We start from the raw sequence: 25,378 nt of genomic DNA, 5'->3' as shown, positions 1-25,378 counted from the left end.
CAGGTTACTGTACATTTACAGTTTGTTTATATATATATATATATATATATATATATATATATATATATATATATATATATATATATATATATATTTTTTTTTTTTTTTTTAAAAGCTTTGCGTGGAGATGGCTTATAGCAAACCGCATAGCAACACTTTGTATTTGTAGCCTAATTAATCCCATTTACGCTTGCTTACTTTTAAAGCAAAAAATGTCCCCATGTTTAAAGCAGTTTGCATTTGTTTGAGTTCACTAACCTATTTATGGATGTGTAAATGCTTTTTCTATAGATGTCTGCAAATCCGACTTTTTCACATATTCTTCTATACCACAGTCCACAGGGGGTCGGATATGCGATGTTGTACTGTATTTGCATAACTATGCATTTATACGTAACAAAACGAACAGTACATTTTAAAGGAATTATAGTTGTAACAAAAATGCTGGACAAAATCGAGCCCACTAATCTTTAGACTTTTTAGAAGCATTAACGGTCAGTGCAGAACAGTTCTCTTGTTCATGCCGCGTCGTTGCTTTGTGAAGACCTGTCCATACCGAGATGCTGCACTTTGCTGGACCACGTACATTGAAACTGTTCTCTGATTGCTCAATGCACTAGACAACATGAGTCAAATCGCAAAAAATTGGATTCAATCCTATTTATTTCATGTCGCTCCAGTGCTGCCCCCACGTCGCCTGTGGTGTGGAAGATACTTATCAAAAGGTTCTATTCATTTTGTCACATCAATACAGTTTCGCACAGCGTCTACTGTGTAGTAGCCTGATTGTCTGTCACAATCTCAGACACCACATCAAAATCTGTCAGGCATTTGATGGCAGCTTGTGACACAGGTGAGGAATTTACCAGTTCAGCAGTACAGCAATGTCCAAAAGAAATGTAGTAAGCTTTTTAGTTCTCCTTGTCATCTGCTGACTCGTCAAACAATGCAAACTGAATCAGCTTTTTTCACATGTTCTTTTCAGTTCGTTCCTGTGTCCTTCAACCACTCTGGGTAAGTAATCTTGGGGAAGTCTGTTAGCAGAAGGAAGAGCACCTGTGTTCGGGATTTTTTTTTCTGAATATACTAACCTCAACACTGGGTTATCCAGTTCCTCCAACAGTATGTTTGCACAAGTTCAACATATGCCACATTGCGCATCACAACTCCACTTACGTGTGTGGTCTCACGTGACATTGCAGGTTATGCAGAACAATTTTACACTGTCAGCAGGTTCTTCTTTGGGACACTGCTTAGCACAGTCTAAAGCACTGGCATGTTTAACAGTTTTATGAGTCTTTACTGTCCAGTACTGTAATTGCACATGTGGTTAAGCTAGCGTTCCTTAGCAACATGTAAAGGACACCAGCGCTAGATCAGACGTTTACCTTCCTACTCTACTTAAGGAGGGAAGCAAGAAAAAATAAATCAGGCTACGTGGGAAATTTCAGCAGCTGACTGTGCGTGCCATGAAGTAAAAACCAATGCTGGGTGCACTACCCTGGCTTAGAAACCCTACCTGTCCAGATGGCTGACAACTGCTGAGGAAGCATTCAACACCTCGCTTGGGTAAATATGGGTAGTGGGCACTTGAAAGGGAGGTGGCGGATACTGATGAAACGGACTGAAGTGTAACATTAGCATTCACAAAATTGGCACTGCCTACTATGAGACAGACAGGGAAGGTTACCAGTCTCATGAGAAACAAAAAAGCGACACTGCCTTTCAAAACAATCCCAAAACAAGTGAATACATGGTAGAGTATGGATGTTTATGCAAGTTCCAACCAGCAACTCTCAAAAACAAGCCCAATTCTGTTTATTATAAGAGGACTTGGCAACTGTAAAAGGTTATCTCAGACGCCAGTTTCAATTGGACAGGAGCGATCCGAGGAGTCTCATGCTATGAGAGATTCTTTCCTTTCTTTTAAGTTGTGTTGGATTTACTAATGTGTTAAATATTAATGGTGCAAACAAATAAAACACAGTCAATACGTTCATTTGCAATTTTATTTGGTCAGTTCGGAGAGGGCATCAACAACTTGTTGGATGTTTTTTGCACTGTTTTGGGCAATCAAGCTGGCTCATGACATCCAGTTCACCAACTACATTTACTAACGTGGAGGGCAGAGAAGTGTTGTCTTTGAACATAGCTGGGATCAAAAAAAGGACGGGAATTAATTTAGTTAGACATTTAAGCAGCAAGGGTATTCTCGAACAGCTGCATTAATACTATAAAACGGGCTTAACGCAGTTCATAAGTGGTTTCACACAGAATTGTAAACCCACAAGAGATATATAACATGACAAACCAGACACAGCAAAACACAATAATAATAAAAAAAAAAGCCACCCGCATTATCATTAAGGTGAACTACACCACTGCTAACCATAAAATCGCCCATCAGCCTCTACTTTCTGGAATCCACAGTAACAACTGACCTGCTCCCTTGCAATATTTACAGTTAAGAATAAACCCGCTCATTAACATTTACACGTAAAATGCTGTTTTCCATGTTAAACTGGGAGTAGAATGTGTTTCGTCATTTACACGAGTAAATGAGATTTACCCTATCCCTCTCTTTGGCTGTTTTTTTCAGCCACAAACCTGATTTACCCAAGTAATTCTCCCAAACGTGCATGTGCATCACCATTTCACAAGTAAATTGATCCACATGGAAACCCCATGATAGTGAACCACCATCACAAAGCGCTTTACAAGATACGATCCTGGTGTGAACTGTGCATCAGCTGCAGAGTCACGTACAAGAACGTCTCATCCGAAAGACGGAGCACAAGGAGGTTAAGTGACTTGCTCAGAGTCACATAGTGAGTCAGTGGTTGAGCTGGAATTTGAACCGGGGACCTCCTGGTTATAAGCCTGTTTCTTTAACCACACGTCTATATAAGATGATTACATATAGCAATAATGTTAGGTAAGGTGTTAAATTAACCACAGACAAATGTTTAGGTAGTGTTTTTATCAGTATATTAATTTCAAAGTTTCCTAATTTATGAAGGCCTGTGGTTTCTTTTTCAAGAGCAAGATCAATGCATGTGATAATGCTGGAAATACAGTTTAAGATAAATTCCTGCTTACCACAAGGCCCTGGTTCAATCACATTCTGAGTATTCCACAGTGCCTGAAGGTTCACAAGACGCTCCGGAGGTTCCATTGTAACTTTTTTCAGTATTTTTCTGAGAAACAAAGAAACAGAATTCAGAAAAAGAACATGGGGGGTGGGGCACTTAGAAGAATGGGCAAGTGTGTAAAATATAGAAAATAACTAAAACCAAGGGGGTACAGATACATGGTGTGATACCCTGGAGCTTCTGGGTGCACTCCAAATCTCTTGAATTTTAGTTCAGGTCTGAATGTAATAAGCTTGAATCCTATTTAAACAAACAGATTTAAGAACTTTTAAAAAACAGAAACCTATCCAACTTCTATTGGAAAAATGGGGATATGCTATCTAGGAGGGAAGTAAGTTCCACCTCGCACAGGTAACCACTCTTGCACATTAGGCTAGCCAATAGCACATTATGGTAATTTATAAGGTTCATATGTATTATAACAGATCAAGAAAGTTGCATTCATTATACTACAGTGGAACTGCGTAGAACTTGTGACACTCTCAGAGCAGCCAAATACGATCCAAGAAAAAACAAAAACATTCAAAAATAGATGCACATACAACAAAAAATGCTTTAAAATATCAGCATCCTCTATGGGTCTGGCACGCTTTTGCAAACAGTTGTGTAAGATACTAATACTTTGGTATAAAATAGATCTAAAGACAACTGAGGCTTCTGGTGGTCATTCCATGACAAATCAACATATAGGTTACACACTACAACCTACGATTTACACCAAATGTCTACATAGGTTTGTCCTGGACTACTAACTACTACTGTATACAAAATAATAGAAAACACTATACTTCCTATGGCGTGACAGGGTAAAACTTACACTCACACTACTTTGAAGTATTTGGAGCACTCTGATTCCCTGACACAAAGTTGTAGATCAAAATATATTGCGCTTTCAATATTATTTGATATTAATGATAGTAGGCTCTTTGTAGATTCAGTTTATACATCAAGCAATCAAATCTAAAAAACACAGATATGGAAAAGGGTTATTAAAAACCACCTTATTGTTTGCATCACCCAGAATTTTAGGACTGAGACACACACACACACACATATATATATTATATATATATATTTTTAATTTAACATCATGTACACATTTTTCGTCAATTTCGTTAAGTGCCACGGAAAACAACAAAGCAGTATGTAGTTCAATATTTTAGCGTAACATTATTCAGTTTCATTCGACTTTACTAAGTAAAATGAGTTAATTTCATAGGGTTATGCAAAACTTTTGGACGTAGCTCAGTTTGTATTTTTTTTATATTATTTTACTGTTTTTACAGTTTTATAACAGCAAACTGCAATTGGGTGTAAAGTCCTTGATAAACTAACTATGTGTTTTAAAAAAACATGTATAAATAATTTTATTTCACATACAAATCTCTCTCCTAAAACTCAAGAGTACCTACAGTGGAGACAAACCAGGACAAATCCTTTGAAGACAGTTCCCGATGTGTGCTACCACTTCATTCACATCTTCAGATGAAGCCAATTTCATTGAGGCCAGTCCCCTCTCATATTCCACTGCCAACTGAAACACACAGTGAAAGTTCACAAGTTAGAAATCATACACGGCAAAGAGGCTAGCCCCTCATATCACATTGCTGGTAACAAATAAAATAAGTTGGTCCCCTGTTGGCATTCCACATCATTCATAATTTGGCACAATTGTCAGCCTTTAGACTGAATAAAAGAGGGTGTTCACGTCAGGATTTAGGTGTGCTTGTCAGAACTGTGAAGCGAACCTCTCATGACAACGGTTTACTCTATTGCTTACCTAGTACCATTGATCAGGTTTGCTGTAACCCAACTGAGGTTTATTTCTAAAGCTGGTAAGACATGTATGAGATTACACTTGATTTTTTATTACAGACAACCAGTCCTCTCCCATTGTTTTATGGATGTCAGCTGTTCTGTTAAAACTCAAAAAGGAAAATATGACACTAATTAGCACCACCTCCAGAATGTTAGGTTACTTACCGTAACCCTGATTCCCTGGGGTGACGACCGAGGGATCAAAATAGTCAGCCCACGGAAGTCATTTGTCATTTTGCATCAAACCTGTGAGGGCAACCGATGAGACCTCGCAAGGTTTGTTAGTTGTCTTCTCTTTCAGGAAACCAGGGTTACGGTAAGTAACCTAACATTCCCTTTCAATTCGAAGATGACCAACAACATACTTATGGGAAAGTATACCACTGCAGTCACGAGGGACGCGTCAGAACCGCATAACCCAAGGTTAGCGGTGCGAGCGTGCAACCTCAAGGACCCTCATGCCTAATAAAGGCAAGGAAGGATCTAATACATTAAGGTGGTAGAACCTGCAGAAAGTATGTGGCGTAGCTCAGCTAACCGCAGTACAGACATCGGAGAGCAAGGCCCCTCTGAAGAGGACCCAAGATATAGCCAACCCTCTGGTAGAATGCACGGCTACCCTCCCAGGTGGGGGTAAGTCAGCACTATCATACACAGTAGAGACTGTGTCCGCAATCCAGTGCTACAGTCACTGCTTCGAGAGGGGCTGTCCCAGGGTCCGTGTACCATGACAGACAAAGAGCTGGTCAGAATGACGCAGAGCTCTTGTCCTGTCCACATAACACCTCAATGCTCCCACTGGGCAGAGGAAGTTCAGTTTCCTATCCTCCTCCAAAGAAAACAGAGATGGATGGAAAGACTCCAGTTCCAGGCTGATTCATCTGGAAGGCTGTGATCACCTTAAGGGAGAAAGCAGCTGCCATCTTTCCAAATACGCACGCAGGAGCTGTGTACCGACAACGCCTGTAGCTCACTGACCGCTTTGCGAAGGCAATAGCCAAGAGGAAGGCTCTCTTCATAGACAGATACTTCAACTTTATGGAGTGTATGGGCTCAAATAGTGCCTTCATGAGAGCCTCCAGTACAATATCAAGGCTCTATTTGGGGAGAATGACCCTCCTTGGAGGGCATAACCACGAGCACCCTTCAAAAAACAGGTTGTAGTATATGAGAGCCTGGGAGACTGTCAATGGGGACATGGCATGCAGATATGGCTTCTAGGTAGACTTGCAACATAGAGGTGGATCAACCCACCTCTAACAGCTCTTGCAGAAACTGTAAAATAATTGCTATAGTGCAATAATTGGGGTCATGACCTCTGGTCATGCACCAATTTTGAAAATACTTCCATAGACATGCAATGCTCCACTGGTGGAGGCCCTAGTGCTCTGCAGTGTACTGACAACTGCGTCTGTGAGCTCTAAGGTGGACATACGGTCCATTCAGGGGCCTGACCCACATTTGGAGTCTGCCCGGTTCTGGGTGCCAGAGGGTGCCTTGCACCTGGCTGAGGAGATCCACATGCAACGGGATCTCCCAGGGCTGGCCCTGCAGCAGCTGGCAAAGGTTCGAAAACCAGAATCTCCTGGGCCAGCTGGGGGCCACCAGGAGAACTGTTGCCTTGTCTCTCCTGACTTGGAGGAAGGCAGGGAGCAGCAGTATCAGCAGGAAAGCATATAAAAGCGCTTTAGGCCACTCATGGGCTAGGGCGTCAATGCATACCAGACCTCCGCACCTGCGGAGGAAGAACCACAGGAGATAATGGGTCATCTCTGCCATGGCAAAGAGATCGACTTGTGCTTCCCCGCAGCGTTTCCAAATGCACTGCACCACCTGAGGGTAGAGTCGCGATTATGATGGTTGAGGATTCTCAATGGAGAGGAGGTCCGCTGCCCAGTTCTCTATTCACAGGAGATGGACAGCCCAGTGGGAAAGTAAGTGCCTTTGTGCCTAGATCAAAAGCCAAAAGGCTGTGTGCTGTAACCCCGGGGACCAGAGTCCTCCTGTGCGGACAAGGACATGTCTGTTCTGGGGCACAGGAAGGAAATGTTGAAATGCGAGATGGACCGCTTTCAGCTCCTGCACATTTATGTGCAAGGGATGTCCTGACCAGCGACCCGGCCTTCGCTCAGGTGAGTGTTGGGCTTCCCAGCATAGACGAGACACGGTCAGCCGATGGTGTAGGTCGCACTCGGGGTGTAGCAGAAAGGCACCGAGCCACACTTGAATCGGATGCATGTGGAGTAACCCCAGTTGGATTGATGTTGAGGCCGCAGCCATCAGACACAATAGTTTTTAACACAACACCAATTGTACTGTGAACCCTTGCCAGACAGTTGCGAATGGCAGCTACGACAAGTAGGCCCGCACCATAGGGGAAACCAGCCGGAGACCCAAGCAGACCGTAATTTGCACTGGTATTAATTGGCTCTGGCATCACTGAGGGCGAGACACAGCCTCAACAGATGCTCGTCAAGGTAGCTGAATGGCTACTGCTCCTTCATGTGACTGGGACAGTCATCCAGGCAGTTCATCACCCTGATCCACTGCAGCCGCAGTGGAGCTTGAATGGCATCCATGTACTTTGAAAACATGCGAGGGGCTAAGGAAAGGCCGAAAACTCAAAGATGCTCCCCTGAAAGGCAAAGTGGAGATACTTCCTGTGCTCTGGACGAATAGGGATGTGGAATACGCATCCTTTCGGTCCGCTGTTATAAGCCATTTGCCCGGCCGGATAGACTGGTGAGTGTGGCAGATGCCAGCATCTCGTTCTCTCCCGCACCAGAGTACAGGAGGGGAGGATTGAGGCAATTAAAGATGCGGTGCCTGCATAAACTAGGGAGACACACAGGCTAAAGCCACAGTGGGTGAATTAAAAAAAACAGGGGGGGGGGGGGGGGGGGACTTTATGTGGGTGTGCATAAACTGCTAAAGCCACACCCACCCTTTAAGGCCTAACAAATCCCCCGATGGTGGGTGTCACCCAGGCAGCCGGCAGTCTACTCTACAGCAGGGCAGGTTAGAACGCAGCCCTGCTGGAGGAATTAAATGGCTGACTTGCTAATTTTCGCAGCACAACACAGGCAAAGCGGGTTGTGCAGCCCCTCCCACACCCCCCCCGGACTTTGGGGGGGGGGGGGGGGGGGGACTTATTTGGGGGGGGGGGGGGGAGGGGGCCTTGGGGGGGGGGGAGGGGGGGGGTGACTTGCTAATTTTCGCAGCACAACACAGGCAAAGCGGGGTTGTGCCGCGGGGTCAACAGACAGGTCGACGCGTAACAGTTACAATAAAATATTATTTATTTATATTTCGACCAACTGCGCACATAAAAGCCAGAGGAATCACTAAACGGCGGGGGTGCAGCAGATCCTAACAACGGTGGAGAAATTGCATTCTCCCCAAGAGTGTTTAGATTTGAAAAGACACACGCACACTCATTTCTTTAAATCAATACTGCACAGGCAGTCGCTCACATACGACAGACAGTAAAGAAACGGTAACTGTAACGCAAGCTGCTGAAGATCGGAGAATAAGAGCCATTGATTCCACAAAAGCAGCAAGCCAGCTTTCACCACGAATGCAAGAGAACTGCAGTCGACTCAGTTGCTAAACACAGAGGTCTTACTTTAACATCTTGAGAGGCAAAAAGAGAAATGGCTTCAGTGGGCTGACTATTTTGATCCCTCGGTAGGCGGGACTGAGGATGTCACCCCAGGAAGGGGCCTATCGGCAGCTCTGATATAAAGAGCTCAGTAAATACTTACCAGTAGGCAGGCACATCCTATAAATTTGTTGGTGGTCATCTTCGAATTGAAAGGGAATCACTGCTTACTGGTTAAATGCGTCACAGGCGTACTTGAGCCTTGTTCTCAAGAATAATCTGTAAATTTGTGTTTACTGGAAAAAGTTGGGTGTACATACTGTATCTTTGATTGAAAGATAAATACAGTTAACCTGTAAACATTAACTGTATACTGATGGGTAGGTTGGATTACAGCACACTAACTTATTATTTATTCTTTTTTTTTAAAACCTAAACACAATTTAATGAAAACAAAAAGCTAATAAATACTGTCCTTTTGTGGGGTGCATAACAATTATATTTCCGAAATATCTGACTACTGCTATTTGTCTGGAAAAAAGAAAACTCTTCACACCAGTAATGACTCCAAAGAACATCTATATATGATACTTGGCTGTCTGCTGTAGAGCTGCAGAGTCTTTGATAGCCAGTCATTAACTTCATTTGATAAGCTTTTATCTAGCAAGTTTCCAATACAAAAATAGACACAGGGGACAGTTTTTAAGATGAAAGCAACATTCACTTTAGCTGTTTAAACTGTTACATACGATTAATTGGTGAAAGCGATATTGACCGGGCACAATGGGAGATTATGAATGGTGCAGGTTAATGTACTTCCGTCACTGACCTTATGCAGCACAGCAAATGTCACCAGAAGGATATGGCTGATTTACATTAAACAAATGCAATTCAATTACACTAAGATACTCAGTTTTTGTTTAGGTGGAGCAAGCAAGAGTACCACTTAGGTTCAATCAATTGCATTTATTTAGCAGAGGGTTAGCAGTTGTTTTCCAAAAGCGGCACCACTCCATTGCAAGAATTGGAGGGTGAATTTATTAAACCACATGATGTCATGGTAGAGAGAAACGGTATGTATCAACATTTTACATTTTCTTTCTTACATTGTCAAACATGCTTATTACCACCAGTGTAATACAGTGCAGTCAAGTCCTGATCACTTACACAATTGTGAGAAAGATGATTTCTAATGTGTGGTTTATACAGTTATAAGGGTTATGCTTAGTGTATATAAAATGTACAATATTTTATTAACAAGGCCTCTCGTCATTGGCACAATAGGAGAATATACGTTTGTTTACCAAGATTATGAAAGTCAAACTAACAATGCAAGTGATTTTCTTCTCTACGTTTCGGTTTGCGGAAACACATAAAAAGCAAGATAATGATTGAGAGGATGGCAGAATTGAATGCACCCCAACATTTCTTGAAAACCAAAGATCTCCATGACATTAGCATAGATTCCCAAAATGTCTCTCTCGTTGAAGGATGTAATAATGTACCATAATTACTGCACACACAAAAGCTAGCTTGCTTAATGCATTAACAATACAATTTACTTACATGTCCCGGTTTGCTGCAATTGATTCCTTGTATTTCGAAATAATTGAAAGTTTGTTCCACCTAAACAGACAATCAAAATACAAAAGTTCAGTTAATATTGCAGTTCATTGAAAGAGAAACGTTTACCGTAAAATATTCTACCGCAGACAGCTATAAAACACCCAGTTATTCTAATGATTTTAATAAAAGAAATAAGAATGAATAAATTACAAGAAAGATACATAAGAAACAAATTGGCGTTACCGCAGGGTCAATTGTTGTCCAATGTGTAATGGTTATTGATATGCATTTATTTATTTAACAAGCATTTGAGTGATTTTCATGTTAACAGATACACGTCAAAGCCCCAAATTCATCTTAGTAAATTCAGGCACAATTACAATACTTTTTTAAACACTCACTCCTCAAATTTGAACAAAATCCAATTGATGACCCAGAGAATGGATCTGGTTATAAATTGTAGATATTATCAGGTGCAACTTTTTAGGATTTTGACTGATAGTATACTCCAACTTTACCATCAGTATAGTTTAGAAGAAATAATAGAATGTTGATTTAGAAGAGAAGATACAGGTCATGTAATAATTAATCACCCTCTGCATGATGTCATGAGTGAATGACTGATTAAGAAATTTAAAATAAAAGAAGAACTAATTCAGAAAGCAGATCTGAACAGAACAAGCATTTGGAAATACTTGGGTAGTCGATGGTTGCCTACATTATCCTTAAATAACTGCAAACACAGGAACAGGGGTGGATTTATATAACATTATAATGCCAGATTATGAAGAGTCAACACTTCAGTGCTAATAATAATACTAATAATATAATGCTCCTTACATTAAACTGTGGATTGACATACAAGATTACTACTGTTAATAATCATTGCACTTTTATATAAATCAGAAGCATTTGTAAATGCAAATGTTATCAAATAAATATTTTAGCAGACAGGTTTTAGTGAGTAAAGCATTTTCTGGTGATGCTCCGAATAACTGTAAAAATTAAATTTGTCACAGACAGATCTAACTTAAAAGCTGTTTCCTTTTTTTGACAATCTCTAAATTAGCATCACAATTTTGGGCAACTTCTTTTCTAAAACGCTTGGATTGCATTTCAGTACAAATGATTAGTAGTAGGTTCTAGCCTCTGCTGTTTCTTGCCTTTAATATTTTGTTTTTACAATGTCATTTTATAAGCATAACACCTAATGCATCTGTAGATGAAGGAATTAAGAAAACAAAAGAGTCTACAGACAGTGCCAAGCCACAGAACATTACTATATACCAAGTCCCTTTGGATAATGTTTGGCTTTAATAAAACGTTTATCAAGTTAGTATTGTTAGTTATTGCAGTTTTTTATGAATGTTAATGTTTTTGATGTTCTAAACGTTTTAAATGGCGAACGTAAATAAGCTGAGATGGGAAGTAAATGGTAATGAAAGAAACACTGACAGTGTAGACTATTTTAGATTGTTTCTAATAACTACAAATACGTGCAAGACGGGAGTTAAAAATATTAACAAACTATACAATTTTAAAAAAAAAACACAAAAAGAAAGCTTACCTTTAAATTCACCAAGTCAAAGGATTATTGTTGTGATAATGTAGCAACACTGCAATGCTATGACAACGTTTTTGCTTTGGGGGTCTGGCTTTCAATGCATTGCAGAGAACTTCAGAGAAATGATCCTTCTGCGCTAGGTTTCATTTCAGAAATTCAATTTTTTGTCACTGGTATAATTTAAAATGTGAACTCTGCATTATAGTTGATAATAACTGAAAATGGAATTCCTTAGAAAATGACTCTCCATAAACAAAAGAAACAGAACAGATTAATAAATAAAAAATAAAAAGTGTATCCATGCTTACCCAGTAAACACAAGTAAGACTGGCTGCATTTTAATTCTTTCTTAAACCAAATTTAGAGGACGTATATGTGCTGTCATTACTCAGCACTTGGTCCAGTATTATGACTTAATGGCTTGCATTGCAAAAGCTCCCAAAGGTGGCAAGCTATCATGTCCAGGCAAGGAAATAGTGTAAACCTTCCTTTAGTTTTACTGTTACAGGTATTTTGTACAACCACACAGTACAACATGCAAGCTTGCCCACCAAAACAAAAGTCCAATTATGAAAGCTGACTAGACATTGCTCAAATACCACCATATCAATTACACAAAACGTAAAAGTTGCAAGAATCTGTTCTTGGGGCAAAACAGCACATCAGCCAAAGTCCTAAATAGCTCAGACAAGTTATTGCATGTTTTTCTCACAGAAACAAGAAAACAGTATGAGCTTAAAATGCTAGCTTTAATGGTGTTACTACATCAAGTACAGTAGGTGTCTGCAATTCAACTCGCAAATCAGACACAGTGTAGGAGGTTTTAACATTAGTTTATGTTATTGAGAAAATCACACTCTGGGAATAGAGGAGATGTCTTTTTGTTAGAACATCCGTTCTTAAACAAATGTCATTGTTAATTCTTATTCTATAACATTCAGAACATAATACTTACATAGGTCATGGTCATCAAAAATGTCATCATACTGACATCTCCCACAGAGGGGGGTGTTTGATACCAACTTACTTGCTTCGACATACAGTGCCCTGAGCGTGCCTACGCATGATCTTCACATGGACATTACTTATCAGTTACATATTAGTTAGAACAGACCTCTTCAATTTAAAATGACTCAATTTTTCATTCAGTAACATTACATTAATTAACGTTATGTTAATTAAACAGATGTCTACGTTGTGTATGTATTGGGTTCTTAAAATGTTTACATATTTTACCCATGAATGTCAATAAGTTCTAAGCTGCCTACACAGAGCATAACCTTCCATAATTTTGACCATAATCATAAAACTTCTAAAATCCTCAGGAAAAAATTCATTCTATTAGCTTTACACTTCCACTTTTTAATGCTTACAGATATCGAAAACTGTAGCTTAGGCCTTACTTTCTTTGAGCCTTTGCTGCAAGTCTTTGTCTTGCTTTCTTTTGACTACAATGTGGAATTAAAACAAGACATGTGTTTAAGGAGTTCAATAATAATCAAATATTGAGCTATTCAATAATTGTATGCCTGACTCAGCACTCTAGATAAGATGCGTGGTGGGTGTTTAAGGCATGTAAAAAATGTGAATTAAGCATGACATTTAAAATTAATGTGTAAAGATAAGCACAGCAATTTTGCTGCACAGCCAGGGTTTTCAAAATGGTGCATTTTGAGGTATTTGTGCATGGTATAAGCATGTGATGGATTAGTAGTGGTCTGCTTGTAGTGTCTGACAAAGTACTCCAGTAGTGCAATGAAGGAGCTTTATTTCAGCACTGTTCACAGCAAGGCAAGAGCAACAAGACACATTTACTTTTGGAGCATCAAGTCCCCTGCAATACAAAACTGGCTGAAAAAGGATCTGCTATTTGCTAAGAAAATCACTGAAATAGTCTGATTCAGATCCTGTGTCTGACTCATCATCTGAAAGAAGGCCAGAAATTATTATATTATTAATGACAAGTTTTAGTGGCTGGGTTTCCATGGAAAAATAAAAATGTCTCACCTTTTGGGTTTTGTGTGTTTTCATGTAGATTTCTTTTAGGCAGAGATATTAAAATACGGGGAGGTCAAATTTAAAAGCTTCTGTCTGATATTGTGCGTATATAAAACATATATACGCAAGCACCATGTACTATTGTACTATCCTTGTATTATTTGCAAACATATTATATATATATATTATAATATTTATATATAATATATTATATATATATAATATATATAATATATATATATATATAATATATTAATGGATAATTATTATTATGCATGTGCATATATAATATATACAAGTTTTCCTACACAACCATAGCTTCAGCAATTCTGCTCCTTATCGTCTAGAAACTGAGCTAAAATACCAGCACTTTAGCGTAATAAAATGATCCAGTCAATGTTTAGTACAGTACATTTTTTAAATAAATAATTGTAGTAAATCTTCAATAGGCTACCCTACTCACCCACATTTCCCACTTAAATTAACAGCACTATACAGATTTATGAATCAGAGGAATAACATGTTAATGAGAGGGCACGTTATTCTAAAGTCGCAAAAGAGCATTGGTATGGCCTTGTTTTAAAAAACCAATATGCAAAAACCGGACATACCAATACTGCATCAACATGACTTAAGATAACCGTGATTATCAGGATCGTTTTAACTGACAATTGATAACTGAAAACGTCAGTTAACCTGCCCAGTCTGTTGGTGATTTGACATAAGAAATCATTACATTTTAATCTATTTTAGGCAACAGGGACAAGATGGGCAAAGCTAACAAATCTGTGCTCTAGAAGGTTTCATGAAGCTTAAGCGTCCTTTTTGATATAGAGTAAGCATACTGAGTGAACAGCACTACATTTATTTTCTTATTGCTTAGTTCTTTAAAGCTTATGACTGACTGGAAAGCAGAGGAAAGCTAAGCCCTTGCAGTACCTTGGTGGGGATTCGGGCAGTCAACAGATAGGCTCGGTGTGATGCAAGTGCCTGCAGGAAGAAAAAGAAAAAGGTGAGAAAAGGCAAAATAGACACTTAATCACCCTGACCTAGAGGTTAGGACATTTTACAGGACAGTGGTAATTTGCTATAGCTATAAACCCCCTTTTGTGTAGCCTTTTGTTATTGCATGAGCAATGAACTATCCATCAGGCCTTTCCCAAAAATGAGGTAATCTGTTACCATCATGCTACGTTCCCACTTGAAAAATGTACATGTGTAAGACTGTCAGCACGATTACTATCAACATGTGCTGGTAGAATTAATCAATACAGACTGTTTAGTTTGATTTAATTTCGCCTAAGGAAAGCCCTTAGCTTGTTCACATAAAATGTATGCCACAAACGTTGTGTTTGGCAGGAGGACAGATGTTCTAATTAGAAACAGTCATCGGATGGCGCTGCTTGAAAAAATGTTTTTCTTTTTTTGTTTTTAAATTTACAGAGAAATTATCAGAATCATGTTCCGAAAGATGTAGCCCAAGGAATACCAACCATGTGCACACAACTAAAATACGACCATGATAGTCACAGGGAGGTGAAGCAGTCATGGTTTATCATACCTTCTGGTCCCGAAAGAACATTTTCACAGACGGCAAGCCAGAAACACGCAGCTTCAAAAGATCACAGCTAAGTTTTGTTTGTTTGTTTGTTTTTTCCATTGTTTGCTATCTCTTTAAAATGTGTTGAAATATATTTTGGAAATAGTAACAGTGGCGTCAAAGAGAATCAATGTAATAAAAAATGAACGTATTTATTATTTTAAAAAGAAGGATTAGTCTCACTATGATATATTGAGTTTTAATGTCAGAATCAGTGTGGTATTACTGTTAGTAGTCCCAGGTGAGAGAACGCTGTAAAAAAGTTTTTTTGAAACACAGTAGTAGCTGTACAATCCTACTAACTAGGATGATGAAGATGATGATATATTTATATATTAGAGGTCGGCATGGGTATCCGAAAATCCAGGTACCTGTCAGGTTTTAAATTACTGACCCTACCTGAGTCTCTTTTTGCTACCCGGGTATCAATTTATTAATTTGAGAATTTAACGAAAATGTAGAAAATATGACAATGCAGTTGTAAGAGCGTGTCTCTGGTTGGCATAATAAAGACAACTTTAAAACTAGGGGTGCACAGATAATCGGTAGCCTATTGGCAACGTACCGATATAAGAGAAAAAAAACACAAATCGACTATCAGCAGTTTTTGTTATTTTAGCCAATAATGTACACTGATATTCATGCTTGAATTTCTTCCAGCACAGAATTTAATATTTGGTCAGGCACACTTATGACTCAAGAACATGGGCACTCGTTTTCCCAGTGTGGTGCAACGTGCAACCAAAATGCAGTAAACATGTCTCAAAAGAGCGGTGTTTGGATTATTTTTAAATATTTGAAGACAACAATAGGACAGCGAGTTGCGTGCAGCAGAACCGACTTGATGCAACATTAAATCCAATGATGGACTGCGAGTAGAATATTATTCTGATGCTTTAAAAATAAAAAATAGGTTGAATCCTAAATAACATTGATAGTTTAAGTTGTTGTCATTATTAGGCTTCCTAGCTGGCTTGGGAAGCCTATTGTTATTGTTAGGATTTTTAGTCTTCCTAGCCTGAAACCTGCTATACATGTTTAGGGACAGCTCAGAAACTGTTATTCATAAGAATCTGATTGGTTTTGTGGTATGGCGGCCACATTGGATAACGTCATAAAAATACAGTAAAAATGTAAAATCAACAAAAACACTTTCTCAGAAAGCGCTTATTCGATTGAGACGAAAATTGCTATACATGATCTAAGTATGGTTGGCTTTTACGCTTCTTCAATGGAAGTTGCTACAGTAAAAAACATGGCGGTTATGTTGGATGACATCATCAACATACAAAAAACCCTAGTCTCTAAAACAACTAGTCCAATTGAACCAAAAATTGGCACACATGATCCTAGTGTGGTTCTTTCAATGTTGTTCAAGGGAAAAACAAAAAAACATGGTGGCCATGTTGGATGACATCATAAACTTACAAAACTAGCTAATAACTCCTTGTAAAGTGCAGATAAGGTCATGTTTACTATGGAACACATATAGTAACCCATGTATGCTCTATAAAAAATGTATTTGACCATGACCTTTGACCTCTCCTAAAGGTTAAATGTAAAACTGGATAATAACTCCGTGGCGAATGCAGATAGGGTCATGGTTACTGAAGAATATATATGCTCTTACAAAAACTGTCCATTAGATGGTGATCTTTCGTAAAAAATGTCATTGCCTGTGACCTCTCCTTAAGGTCAAATAAAAAGCTACCTTATAACTATTTAAAAAGTTTAGATAACACCATTGCACAAAAACCTGTGAAACTTTGCTGTTTTTTTTGGGGGGGAACAGCTGAACTGATTTATCTGAATACTTAATCTGAATGTATACTTTGCATACGTTATCAGCAACCACACCCGCTTCAAGTTTGCGAAGCAGAAGATGCTGTGATAAATTTTAGTATCAAAATGGGTGCCACAAATTAGCCGAAATGTGCCCCAAACATCAAACTGCTTCTGTTCAAAAATCGTACAGGCAACTAACTCCAAATTTGGTAGGCATCATCCTGGTGATGATAGAATACAAATATAGCAAACTATTGTTCTTCTGTAAAACAAGATGGCCACCAGACCTATGTTTTCTTCTTCAATTTAAAACTGCTTCAGTTGAAAAACAGTTTATTTGATTAGTAGGTATCAGTAGAATTCATATTAGTAAAAATTCTGCACTATTTGCCAAAGTGTTTGATACTAGTACTGGTTCTGGGCTTGGAAGCCATAAACCTGCCTGGCAGTTCTACTTTAACTTTACTTTTGGTCTACAAATTAAATGTTATACCTTGAAATTGTATCCACATTGTTCTGGTGCTGTAGATATTTGTACTCCACTGTCCAATACGATTTGCACTGTGGGCCTTGTGCGTATCTACTTGGTGCAGTACAAACCTCATTCATCTACAAATTGGGAAGCTCCATTAGCAATGGTTTCATGCTTTATGAAAGATACAAATAATGTAGGTGTTAAAAAAACCAATACTGACAATTTTGTACATGTTCACTCAGGGTTGGTCATATAAACTGCAGCGTAAGGTATCAGAAGAATGCTACTGATTGGTCCATCGTGATTCAGTGTCCATGGAAACATAAGCCCCGATAAGGTGGAAAGGAGTTGAAAGCACTGCAGTGCTTAATTTGTGCCAGGGTGCACAACAGGATGTAATTCATAGAGAATAAAAACAAACTAAGCTAACAACAACGTATCCTACATTTAAATAATATTTTTATTTATTTTTATTTTTTTTTGTAATCTCCAAAAACTGACAAGTGGCTTCTGTTGCAGTCACGTCACTTATATATTAACACAGTGTGTACCATGGGTCAAACCATTGTTTGTGTAGGGTGTGGTTTAGTGCGTGTGTGTGTGGTTTTTTTTTTTTTTTTTTTTTTTAAATCAATGTCAGCCTTCTGGAGTCCTCTGAATGCCTTTTCCATTTTTTGTTTCATTTTAAACCATTTAAATGTAAAACCATAACAAAACATAGAATACAAGTGTATATACACGGAGCAGTTTTCCCCCCCTGCAATCTAAGCGGGGATGGTACATACCCCCTCTGCCCTATGGGTTAGGCACCTATGTATAAAGGCTTTTTTGTTTGGTCTTGCGGTTGCTTTTAATTTATTTTTCTGCACATACACTACTTTGTATATGGTGTAGAATATGTGATTGTAAACATCTAACACTAGTCATACAATACTCTTTCAAATAAACTTGCTATGATTTTGAATGTGCTCTTCTTAAGAATGGTATGTTTGTCATTGCTTGTGCCCCGGCACCTCTCTCTGTACAAATTAAACACTGCTCAAAAGTGTTACCTACCAGTCAGATAGCAACACAGTATGGCAATCCAGTAGAAGAGAAAAAGAGATGCCTTGAAGCTTAAATTCCTTTGAGAGGAATGCACAGCCTTGTCTTTCTTTGCAAGAGTGAACGAGCCACTACTGTCGAGGTGCCATCAAGCTGGGATATTCTATCTAGCTGTATCCCTTGAAGCCAGAGTTGACAGGTAAGATGAAACTCAAGTTTTCTATTAGCAATGCCCCAGCTCTGCACAGAAACACAGCCAGTAAAATATGTTATCATGAACAGCAACACTCCTTTATATCCCCGCTGCTAAATGGAAAGCCTTGCCAAGATTTACTTTGCACAGCATTAGCTAAAAATGCTTAACAAAAAAAACTTGGCCAGGATAGCCAAGTTTGAGTGCTGTAGGTTTAGGTTTGCATTTACTTTACCCAAGGGCATTTTCTTTTTCAAGTAAAACCAGTTTAAAGCACAGATCTATTCCACACAGAATTCTGTTCACACTGCCAAATTGAGTAGCCTAAGGCATTGTGGCAGATTTTGCCATCATGAATAACCAGCACAGGTAGCCCTTTAACAAATCCTAAATTATCTACATGTTTACACCATTTATAGGCTGTGTGAAAAACCTTCTTGCGAGCCAGGTGCCTCTAGAATACACGTTGTATTGTACAATATGCTGTATTGTATGGGGGGGTTCTAAAGAGACAGAGATAATAACTTTAAAATCATCAGCACCTAATCAAAGAGCGAACTGGCAGAAAACAATTTTTTCTATACAATTTTGTGACAAAGTGTCTGAGTGGATACAGGTGCAGGAGTGATGCAGTGCGTGAATGAAGCAGACAGAGAATTGTAATCCAGTTTGGAAAGGTTGTTATTTATAATTTCCAGGTCTGGCGACCAAATAATAATCCCCCGACAATAAACAACAATGTGTACTGCACGGGGTAAATAACAATGGGATTGCAGTCCCAAATAATAAACAATAATATCCGCCCAACGATAATACAGACACGGTCACCAGTTTATTTCGTGTCAGTGGTGAAGTGTTGATCCAGCTTTGTGCTGGCCAACGGCAACAGCTCAGGAAACGTGTTAGCTGTCTAGTAATTTATAAACAAGACAAATTACGAACAGACAAACAAACAAAACACTCACAACACTGTTAGTTTCACTGGGGTCTCTCACAGTCCTTCTAGGTTCAAACACAAAGCAAAAACGAAGGAACAAATTGCGATCCTCCGTCCCCTTTTATGCCATCACACGTGACCCCTTGGTAAACGAGTGCAACCGTCTCTCCAATCTGCGGCTGCCACGTCGTTTCTCTTCCGGGTCAATATGTTAATGCAACGGAGTCCTGCCCCCTTTCTAGCTGGCCAACTTCCCTTGAACCCTGGGAAATAACTGTCAGGCCAGCCCATCCACGGACCTCTGTTCTCACTGCTTAGCGTCCTCAGAGGTTGGGAGGGAGATTTACAACCAAGAATCACTGTATTTCTGTCACAAATTAGATCTCTATTGAAGCCAACCCTATACTCAAAACAAATAGAAAAACGGTAGGATGCTGCATCACAGAGGAGTAAGAATAAAATCCCTTACCTTTTCTAATGAGCAGCCTTGAGTGTTTTTGTAACACATACCCTTGATATTTCAATTAGTTCAAGAGCTGGAGGATGGGAAAATAATTACTAGACGTATTATTAAAAAACAAAATTACATTCCTTGCACTACTAGTTTTGTTTTTGAATGCAACCCTAATTGCCTTTAGTGCACTACATAATGCTGAATGCAGAGATTGAAATTACTAAAAGGAAATTATAAAGGACATTGAAAAAGACCAGTCAAAATGTTTATTTATATTATAACAATATAGATTGTAACTGAGTCTCTAAACTTATGGATAAGTGTTGTAAACAAACTAGTGTTACAGGTCAAATACATTCAACTTTAATATATAATTTGGTTTCTTCAAATATTAACTTCAGACTGAAATGACACTTTATTACATCCTGACTAAGTGAAAGCCAAATACTACAACACAGTTGAATGGGTGAAAACGGTGTTCATGTGTGACAATTATAGTGAAAGTGCATGAAGGACAGCAATTTTATTCCATGAAAAATATTTCCAGTTCCCATTACCTTGCTTATGGGAGAGTCATTTTCAGACCAACTCAGTGCCATAAACTAATACCACACCTTGCAGCCAGGCTGTTGCGTCACTGTATAGACACAAAGTGTGGAAGCCTGTCTATGGAGATCATAAAAACGGAAGTGCCTGTGAGGATTCTAAATCTGCCGTAATTAACTCTTAAATCATGAATGGAATACTCCAAATGAAAAAGTAAAACAGTGCAGGATATTTTTTTAAAAAAAGGATTAAAATTGTGCATTCTGCACATTTTTGAATAGCTTAGGTAGCTGCTAGACTAGCAATGGTCTGCTTGTACTCTGTGACAATGTACTCCATTAGTGCAAAGAAGAAGCTTTATTTCAGCACGGCTCACAGCAAGGCCCTGCAATACAAGACTGGCTGAAAATGTGTGTGGGACTGGTGACCACACCTTTAATTGTGTACAGTTGTAATATGAGTAAGAGCATGCTGCAGCTCCCATGCGCAGCGTTAATCAAGTCTTGATCTGACAGCATAAACCAGACAGCTCTTATTATTACATGTTACCGTTTATTTTTCAGCAAAAACAAGCTTATATTTGCAGCATGCTTGTTCTGCTATTTTCAATATTAAATACACCACAGCAAGCAGTCATATATTTTACATATTTCATTAGCACAATCTGAGAGCTAATTTAGTGAATGCAGTATATTTCATTTTAAACTTTATTTAGGCACTGTAAAAGGAGGATGTTACCTGCGTGAGTCGTCACCGAATTATAATGAGTCAGACACAGAGCTGTGGGTGTTGATGTCGCACAGACTCGAAGATTTAATAACAACACAGGTGCTGCCACTAGGGTACCAGTAATGGTAACCCTGTATTAGATTTAATAAAGAAAACAAAACAAAGCTAATAAATAAAAGTTTGCCCACAGAGGGCGAGTGCTAGTCACACTATAAGGGACATCCTGCTCCAGCTCCGACTGAGCAATGCCTTCACTGGCACAGCTGGGAGTTGAGCGTTTCATGCAGGAATCCTTTCCTGGAATGGAGGCTATCCCCCTTGGTGTAAACAAACCCTGGAGCTGTGGGCCTACGACACTACAATCCAATCACGAACTCCTGGTCAGCTCAGAATCGGGACGAGCCTTCCTGCTCAATTGGTTGCCTAGCAACGTGTCTCCTGTTATGCATCCCAGATGCTTTCACAAAGGCCCACAACCACAGAAGAACCAGCGATTAGGTCCTGCCTGTCACAGGCACCATACGATTTGACTAGCGAAAGATAATGCAGGTTTACAGGAGGTCAAAGAAAACTTTTTTCAGCTTGATACGTTAACCATTTCTCGCTTCCTTTGTTTAATTACTAGGCTTTTTGTTGCATTTAATTAATTATTTTCTTTATTTTAAGCTTCCAGGGTGTTTTGTTAATGGCACGGGTGCAGCACTCAAATGTACTCACACACATTTGGTCACCATCACAACAGTTGCATGAAACTGGGGTTACAGTTTTCTGCTGGTGTTAATATTATACAGCTCCAGTCTCTGCACTTAACCATTTAAGGCCCATGACTGTATAACCACGATATAAAACACACTTCATTTATTTGACTTGCTGGGCCACCATACTTTGCAGTACAGCTTGTAAATGTATATCATTGGATATGGGAGGGATTGAAGTCCCCTGCCTGATGTTTTTTACTTGGTCACTGAGATGATGAGTGGGGGAGACAGATTGTAGGCTGCAGCGAGTCCACCATCTGCCTTTTTATTAACCCTATATGGAGTTTAGAGCTATAATATTTTCTGTTGCTGTTCAATTGTTTACCTGATTGCTGAACCTTCGCAAGGAGTTTGCTGTTAAATAAATTCTGTTTCGAAAGTTGATGCACCGAGCGTTCTTAAAAAAGGACACCATTTCCAATAAAGTTTTAGTGAATTTTTCTATGAAGAGAGTCAAACAGAGCCTAAAAGGGTCAAGCATTTGTATATCAGCTGACAAGGGCTCAGCTGATATCCCATCATGCCTTTCTTCTTAAACACATACAGCCTCTACACATGAACCCCCAATATCTCTGACATGTACATATGTTTACAATATTACAACAAAAGGAATACCCTTTATTATTTTGGTGTGTATGTGTGTGTGTGTATATATATATATATATATATATATATATATATATATATATATATATATATATATATATATATATATAACCTTACAGTATGTATAATACAACAAAAAAAAGTAATGAATGATAATACCCTAAAATAATCTTAATATTTAATAAACATAGTCGACTGCTTTCCACTGTCAGGTAGAAATAATGCTCCACTTGGCCCACATTGTCACACAATTACCCTCCTGCTACTCCTACATTTTAGGTCAAAGCATTTGCACACGTGTTCCCATCAATTCTAATAAACCAGCAGCTAGACAGGCCATCTATAAAACTGAAAAAAGTCAACCAATCTCACCACTAAATCAAACATGCTTTCTAGGTGAAACAGAACACATAGACCAACTGCCAGCCATTGCAAGACAAGTGCAAAACCCAAGATGAAGGCATTAAAAAATAACATTTCACAGAACCACAAGAGTCAGGATTCAAGAAAGTGTAATTACTTACCAGAACTTTATTTTCCACCTTGTCGCCTTTGATTTCTAGCTTCACTTTCTTTTTCAGTGCAATTTTAATTTTCCTGCCAATAACATCCCTAATACTTTCTGTAAGGCAAATTAAAAGAGATTGGTGAGTAAAACGGTCATGCTGTCAGGCAAAGCAACTCCCCACAGATTCAATACAGTGCTATTCAAGAGGTAAACCTCACAATGGGATGACAAATTAAACAGTTTATTCACTACAGTAGCAAGTCAATTGAGCAGTTTTGTAGTTGAACACTATTGTACTGCATGTTCATTTCTTGAAGAAAACACAAAAATAAGAAATTAAAAACTGTATTGTGTTTATGTAAACAACAAAATATTGATTTTGTGTATTTCTGAATACACATGTTCTTTGTTGTCATCCTTTTCTTGTTTACGTGTCTTGTTTACCAAGGCAGCCTTTGAAAGAATGAAACAGGTATATGTCAGGTGTTACTGAAGGATACACTTCAAAAAGGAGAGTTTTGAACAATAAATCAGTGTGGTTGTATTAGGTAAACACATACATGTACAACTAAATACATTTGGGGATGCATTTTTTGATAATATAAGATAGAAAACACAGTAACACATCATTGCTTTAGTTTGCAAATTTGTGGCAATCTAATGTTGCACAAGACCCACAATAAGTGATCATCAGAACAGCCTTTCATCTGAGTTGACTTGTTCAGGCTTGTTTGTAATGTTTCTGTTTCAAAAGAATCACTGATTGAACTCTGCTCACTTATTCCACTGAAAGGAAAGGACAGCCACATTTAAACCAAATACAGTAGCCTTTGTTAACTTGCTGGTTATGTGGATTCGCTTATTCAACAATATTAAAGTCAACTTCTTACGCTGTGCAGATCATCAATAACACCAGCCACCCCTGTGCAACTGCAGCTGGAAACAGGGACGAATGGGCCAAACAGTGTCTTGAGAAAATTATTATGTTAGAAAGCAATTGTCTTACTTGTTATACTGAAGGTACGTATTTAAAGTAGAACGACACTCAAATTATGCAATGTGCAAAATGAATTTGCCACAATGATCAATTTACCATTATGATTTATTATTTAACTGTCTGTTTTCAATCCACAGTTTGTAATTTTGACATTGAGGTAATATTGTTGCAAGCACCAAGTTTAGAAAAAAAAAAAAAAAAAAAAAAAAAGTAACAGACTGTCCCATTTTGGTACAAACATCCTTACATTAAGATAATTTTACATTCATCGATTCTCTGTTGAATTTACTTTACAAAGATCGCTGAAAGCAGCACACGAATAAAACATAAACCTTTCTCTTTCACATGCTCCGCACATTATAATCAACCGTGTCATTTAATTCAGAGTAATTTCAGCTTTTTTACACACATACCAATGTCAGAATGTTTCTGATTACAGATCAGTACACTTACCTTGCAGTTCTTTCGGAACATCAGAGATTGCTTCAGTCATGTTTGCTATTTGTAGCTGCTGTGTAATAATAATAAAAAAAAAAATTGAAATGGGAAAAAAAAAGTTTAATAAAATATTCTGGTTCGTGTATTGCAGGTGCGGTTGTATTTGTTCAGTTACATGTCTAAGTCTCTGCCGTCTACCTCAGTGTCGCTATAACGAATTTATACTTGAATCAGCGCATCACCCTTTATTTTGGTTCTCTACGGATATACAAGAGATTTGATAGATTGAGCAATAGAAACGGAAGGGAAAAGCCACTTAAAAAACAAGGCTCACCTCGCGAGAATGAGCAGCCGGAAGAATCACACACCCTCAGTCTAACCACATATGCTCAACGCTGCACATAAAACATTGAGCCCCTCCTGGCATCACACACAGACCGAAACGCAAATCGCCACTGCTGGGAGATATGGAGCAGGATGATAAGACAAGGGAAATAGGGCCATCTGCTGGTGCTTTACAAAATTGTTCCCTGTACTATGTTTAAATAAAACATACGCTATAAAGATCACTACGTCTTTGTGACTCATTGCTACCAACTACTGGTCATA

The 25,378-nt window shown here is 38.7% G+C and overlaps 1 protein-coding gene across 2 annotated transcripts in view; it reads right to left on the bottom strand.

The window, feature by feature from the left end:
- Positions 1-25,092, bottom strand: part of LOC121313030 (F-actin-uncapping protein LRRC16A-like) — a 103,440-nt gene extending 78,348 nt beyond the window's left edge. For both annotated transcript variants that reach the window (XM_041245140.1, XM_041245141.1), the window contains exons 1-6: positions 24,785-25,092; positions 23,351-23,448; positions 14,639-14,689; positions 10,138-10,197; positions 4,565-4,686; positions 3,100-3,197 (exon numbers count right to left, since the gene is read on the bottom strand). In XM_041245140.1, coding sequence (XP_041101074.1) covers positions 3,100-3,197; positions 4,565-4,686; positions 10,138-10,197; positions 14,639-14,689; positions 23,351-23,448; positions 24,785-24,824 — 469 coding nt within the window. In that variant the 5' untranslated portion in view covers positions 24,825-25,092. The remainder of the gene's footprint in view (positions 1-3,099; positions 3,198-4,564; positions 4,687-10,137; positions 10,198-14,638; positions 14,690-23,350; positions 23,449-24,784) is intronic.
- Positions 25,093-25,378: the final 286 nt, after the last annotated feature.

This window comes from Polyodon spathula, chromosome 3 (assembly GCF_017654505.1).
Source record: "Polyodon spathula isolate WHYD16114869_AA chromosome 3, ASM1765450v1, whole genome shotgun sequence".
Lineage (NCBI taxonomy): Eukaryota > Metazoa > Chordata > Actinopteri > Acipenseriformes > Polyodontidae > Polyodon > Polyodon spathula.
The sequence above is the reverse complement of the archived record's forward strand: the minus strand, read 5'-3'. Positions and strand labels throughout refer to the sequence as shown.